Source organism: Geospiza fortis, unplaced genomic scaffold (assembly GCF_000277835.1).
Source record: "Geospiza fortis unplaced genomic scaffold, GeoFor_1.0 scaffold538, whole genome shotgun sequence".
In the NCBI taxonomy this organism is placed as follows: Eukaryota; Metazoa; Chordata; class Aves; order Passeriformes; family Thraupidae; genus Geospiza; species Geospiza fortis.
In genome coordinates this window covers 2,217,687-2,223,298 of record NW_005054368.1, presented here as the reverse complement: position 1 = coordinate 2,223,298, position 5,612 = coordinate 2,217,687, and the positions used below count along the sequence as shown (strand labels likewise).

Here is a 5,612-nt window from a genome sequence, read left to right as displayed (position 1 = left end):
CCTCCCGCAATCGCGGCAAGGGGAAACGCCGGCCGCTGCCTTAGCTTCCCGACGTTAAATGCAGTGTTTTCCCCTTTGAACAACAACAAAAAAAAGGGCGGAGGGGCAATCCCAGGTGGGGAGGATTTAATTCAAGTAAATCCAAAGACTCTCAGGCCTCCTTCCAGCCTGATTTCCCCGTCGGTGCGTACGGGGATGCAGGAGCGGTGGGGTCGGGCCCATTCCCCGCCGTGCGGCCCCGGCTGAGTCCGGCCGCGCTCGGCTCACCGTGCCCTGAGCCCGGGCAGCACCTGCCCGTAGCGGGCTCCGGGGTCGGTTCCTCCGGGACCGCACAGATTTCCTCATCCCCGAGCACGGGGACGGGGCCGACACCGAGGGGTGAAACGTCCTGGTCGGACGGCTGCGGAGGCTCCGTGCGCTTCCCGAAGGCTGCGGCAATTGACGGCGAGGCGAAACCAGCCCGACTGTCATCACCCGGCAGATAAACGGCCGGATCCCCGACGGCAGGGTGGCTCCTATTCACGGCTCATCAACGCCGAGCCAAGGGAGCAGTGGGAGGATAAGCCCCGCTTTCAGGGACCAGCGCTCCAAACCACTCATCACTGTCACCGAGCTCGCTCATGCCTTGGCCCTAAACACCGGCGATTAATAAAAGTTCTCTGTCGCTTTTCTCCGAAGTTACACTCAGTCCGCGGGCCGGGGAAACCCGAGTGGGATCCGTCCCGCGGGATGCTCCAGCGCTCTTCCAGCCGCTGCCCCTGTTCGTGGCTCCTCTTCCCACGAAGAAAACCTGCTTCTCTTCCCCCCAGGAAAAGCTGCCAACCACGACGGAGACGAGGGGAGAAGCGAACCCCGAGCCCGCACCCGACGGAACCCGACGGCGGCGGCTCAGAGCCCCGTGCGAGACGGGGGAAAAATTCAGGACCGAGCCTCGACCGCGTGGGTTGGCACAGATTTACTGACTTGAGAGGAAACTCACCGGTTTACACAGCCGAGAAGGGTTTGAATGGATGAGTACTGAAAAAAAGTTGCCGAATTTGGCCAGTAACAAGGCTGGAAGAATGGAAGGCTAATACTGAGTTATACATGAACTCGGGAGGAATTACACAGCATCAGAGTCTTGCTTCTAAACAGCGACAGTGCCAAATTTCTAATAACTGTGTAATATGCTTATTTATACCATACAAGGACTTACAAACCTCATTGTGCATAGCAGCTGGGTCATATTTCTTTACCCTTCCATTCCTCAGGCTCTTTTGCCAAGAGACTGGTACCAAACACTTCTAGGCTGAAAGGAAAACACAAAATTTAATCGCAAAGAAACGATGACAAGGAAGCGTGGGTAAGATACGGGCTGACGTGCAGCCCTTTAATCTTAAGCATCTGCCTAAAATAGATGCACGAAGGGGGCATTGGAAGTATGCACCGTTTGAAATGCGAGTGATTCTCTGCTTCTAAATCGTTCCCCCAATTATCCACATGTATTTCCCTGACCTGGGCACGTTTGTAGGCTCTAAGGCTTTGTTTTAAACTGTTAAATAAATATTTTAACGAATGTTTTAAAACGTTGTAAACGAATGTTCTGCTCAGTCTCGCACCAAGCTCCGCTGGAACCGGGTAAATCAAACGAAGAACCATATTCCCATTTGTTTTTAAATATTTGGGGGGGTATTTGTTAATTTTATCCCAGCGAACCAAGTGTACTCACCCGTCATAATTTCAAACAAAGCTATGCAAGATTCAGCCCAGAAATATTAAACCTGTATTCAGAAATAATTTAAGTAGGAACGAATATTCATGTATGTAGACTTTTTTTAAAGCTTAATTATTTTAGAAAGAAAAGCTAACAATTGTGGAATTGGTTTAATTTTTAAAACTAACCCTAATTTTGTCCAAATGCTTTACATTTTTATTTTTTAATATGCTTACATATTATTTTTTGAAGTAGCATCTAAAAAACTAACATTTCAAATCAGTTGCACAATTTTGAAGGAAGAGATTTTACCATGAGCTTGGCAAAATCTTTGTAAGAATGAATAGTCCAGAGATCACTGCCCTGCTGAGCGTCAGACTGAGAAAGTCCCCAGTGGTATTTCCCAGCCAAAGCTCTGATTTAACTTCAAGATTTACATACATTAAAAAAAAAAAAAAATCTATTTTGCAATAACTTTTTTGATTTTAATGAAAAAAGCCCTAAAGCTACAGCATGCTGGAGGATGGGAGGATGGGAGCAGGCAAATGGAGCTGGAATGCGAATGATGGTTTGAAAAATAAAAGGAGAACAAAGCCCGGTGCTCAGAGCTGGTGATTTCTTTGCAGCCTGGCTTCCAGTGCCACAGCAGCCCCAGCTCTGCTCCCTGCACCCACCAAACCCTGCTGTGGGGTGGGGTCTGAGCAGGACCTGCCATTGGCACGGGATGGGGGCCAAGCATGCCCTGCCACCCCTGCTGTGCCACTTGGAGCAGGGCAGTGCCTCTGCTCACACCCTCCCGAGGCCTGGAGGGCAGCCTGGGAGAGAAGGGACCCAGGTGTGGGTCAGGGTGGCAGCCAGGTGTGTGCATGGAGAGGGGACAGCAGCCCCAGGGCAGCTCAGTGTCCTGCAGGGACCTTGGTGCAGTGGGAGGAGGACACGTGGAACCTCCTGGTGAAGCTGCTCTGGAGCTGTGGGCAAAAAGGAGAGGCACATCAATCCAGCAAGGGACAGCACAGCGAGTCACTTGCCACATGCAGGAAGAAAAAAGGAGCACAAGAAACTGCCTTAAGGTGTTGCAAATCCAGACCAGTACACTGGCAGAGCAATGTTTTGTGGTTCTGCTCAGAGTCCTTGGCATCGTCCATCCCTCTCCGTGCAGGGATGAGGGACTGGCAGAATCCTGCCCACAGTGATTATTCAATCTGTGCTGGGCATGAGGAGGAGGTTATTGCTATGGGAAATCACTGTCCTCCAGGGTAAACAGAGGGAAATGCTGGTCTGGGTGAGAAATTCCCAGCGTGAGGAATGAAGGCAGCCAGCTGCCAGCTCTGCCTCTGCCCTGGAGCTGGGCATAGACACTGTCCAAGCCCCCAGTGTGGCACAGTGACAGAGGCACAGGGCCAGTGGGGCCAAACAATCCTGTTCAAACATCAGAGCCCCCTCAGGGGCCAGAATCCCTGATCACAGCCTGAGCAAGGCAGCACAGCAAGCCCTCACAGCCACCGGAGCCTGCTGCTCCCTTTGGCCTGTCCCTTTCCCCCACAGGGAATCTTTCCTCTTTCTCTTCATCCAGGGCTGGACCCAGCGTGGTAGGGAGACAAAACAGGGCTCAGCACTGCAGCTATGGGGAGGGAACAGAAAACACTCAGCCAGGAGCAAACAGGGGCCCTAGGGGATTAAACCCTTGCCAGAGAGCTGTGCATCACTCCCAGGGATCAGTCCTGTCCTGGCTAAATCACCCAGGGCAGCTTTAGGGGTGTGAGGCTTTCAGAGATGGGAAGGCAGACGGGATTTCAAAGGGCAGAGGGGAGCAGGGAGCAGCAGGAGCTGGAGTGTGGAGGCTGGAGCAGAGGCACAAACATTCATCCGGATGTGGAGCTGCTGGGGAGGAGGAGGCAGCACAAGGGGATGGAGGAAGGCGAGGTGAGAGGCAGATGAGGGCAGAGAGGAAGGGAGTATGGGGGTCTAGGGGAAAGGGACCACCCTGGGGAAGGGTTTTGCTTCAAGGGCAGCACACATCACCAGCCAGGGATGTGGCAGCTTGCTCCCTGCTCAGTCACATCCCTCCCATGGCTCCATCCCACTCCCAGGACACTGAGGTGAAACACATTTCTTGGGCTGCAGGGGACAGGGCCAGGCCTGGCACAAATGCTCTCCTCCATTTTGGGGATTGTCCTCCCTGCCCAGGGAGTGGATTTGCTCTGAAAACAGGGCTCAACCTTAGGGGTGCTGTTGCCCCCCCCCCAATAAAGGGACCAGAATTGCAAAAAGGCCCCACATTCCCATTCCTGGGGAAGGTTCTCAACAGAAACAAACAGGAACAGAAAGGACAGCAACTGGGATGGGCCCAGAAGCTGGGAATTTCCTTCTCCTGGGACATGACGTGCTGTGGGACCCCAAATTTGCTGCAGGTAGAACGAGGGAAGCTGGAGAGAGGGGAGGGATGAAATGCTGGAGCAGCATCTGCCCCTGGCTCCAGCAAGGAGAGAAAGGATGGCTGAGATTCATTAAATAAAGAGACAGGAAAACCTTGCTTAAGGAGCTGTCTGGGAAAGGGGCCATTTCAGGCCTGCTGTACACAAGTGCCAGTGATTTGGGGCCAGAACAGACAATTGCTAGAATTTCCTCCAGGCTCCGCTGTGTGAGGAGCTGCTCTCAAGCAAAGCAGTCACAGAAAGTTGTGGGGAGCTTGCTGGTGCTTTTCTGCTTGGATTCTGCTTTTCTGCTTGGTTCTGCTTTTCTGCTGACTCCATCAGAAGGGAAGGGAAAAGACCCCTCAGATTAGGAATTTTTTCTCACACAACAGCTCAGAGCACTGACCTGGTGGTGCAGAGAGGACGAGGCAGCTCCAGCTGGAGGAAGGGCACAAGCATCTCTCCATGCAGTGCAAACAGAGAGTGGGATGGAAAAGGGATTTCGTGATCCTCAGCATCAGTCTGCACCTGTCATAAACCAACAGGGTGAAACTGGGGATGAAGCAGGAGCAGTGGGGGCAGCAGAGCTGTTCCCATGGTGAAGGTTTGCACCACTGAACCTCAGCACAGCAACAGCTACAGAGTCCAGGTTCTTCTGCCCCTGCCATTCCCTGCTCTGACCTGGCAGCCAGGCAGGGAACAGAGCAAAATGGGCTGTGCCCCAAACCCCAACCACTGCTCCACCACCAGAGGAGAGGGATCCACGCTGGGCTCTCTCACCTTGCCCCAGGTGATGAGGCTGCTGCAGGTCTGCCAGCTGGCCAAGGGGCTGGCCTGGCTGCTTTGGGACATCCACAAGATCGATCCCCACCTCTGCCACATGATGTTCATCCGTTTCCATGCTGGTAAATGGCTGGGAAATTCTTGCCTGGGTTGGGAACATCAATCTGAGGAAGCACCTTGGCCAGGGAGGCTCAGGGACTGTGGGGACAGCGTGCACAGAGCCAGCAGCAGGATGGTCCTCTCTGATCCCGACACAGAAATCAGGAGCTGGGGAGGGCTCCATCCCCTCTCTCCTGCTTTGCAGTGTTCCTGCTCAGAGTTGAACCTAGGAAATGTAAAAAATCCGGGTAAGAAATGCTGCTCAGTGCTTTCCATAGCAGCATCCTCCATCTACAGCACATTCTCAGCACCTCCAGCCAAGGAGAACGCTGTGGTTTTGCCTCTGTGCTGGTGCCACCGACAAAGTGCAGAAAAGCCTCAGAGCTGGAGATAAATGCCCTGAACCAGATGAGATCAGCCGGGAACACCTGATCCTCATTCCCACAAGGTTATGGTCGAGGTTGCGAAACGAAGGAAGTGCCGCACTGGCATGCTGGCAGCAAATCAAAGCAAATGACATTAATTAAAGCAGATGTTAGGAATAGGAAATTAAGCTAAAGCAACATTTCATCTGCAGCGTCTTCTCTGGGCACTTTAGAGAGGGTATAAGTTTACTGTAGGGA

The 5,612-nt window shown here is 52.9% G+C and overlaps 2 protein-coding genes across 2 annotated transcripts in view; both read right to left on the bottom strand.

The window, feature by feature from the left end:
• The window catches only part of TBX4 (T-box transcription factor 4), a 34,187-nt gene extending 32,472 nt beyond the window's left edge, over positions 1–1,715 (bottom strand). The window contains exons 1-2 of the mRNA XM_031059774.1: positions 1,709–1,715; positions 329–429 (exon numbers count right to left, since the gene is read on the bottom strand). Of these exons, the coding sequence (XP_030915634.1) occupies positions 329–429; positions 1,709–1,715 (108 nt within the window). The remainder of the gene's footprint in view (positions 1–328; positions 430–1,708) is intronic.
• An 874-nt stretch (positions 1,716–2,589) lies between these two features.
• The window catches only part of TBX2 (T-box transcription factor 2), a 31,020-nt gene continuing 27,997 nt past the window's right edge, over positions 2,590–5,612 (bottom strand). Inside the window, exon 8 of the mRNA XM_031059773.1 lies at positions 2,590–2,661. Within this exon, the coding sequence (XP_030915633.1) occupies positions 2,590–2,661 (72 nt within the window). The remainder of the gene's footprint in view (positions 2,662–5,612) is intronic.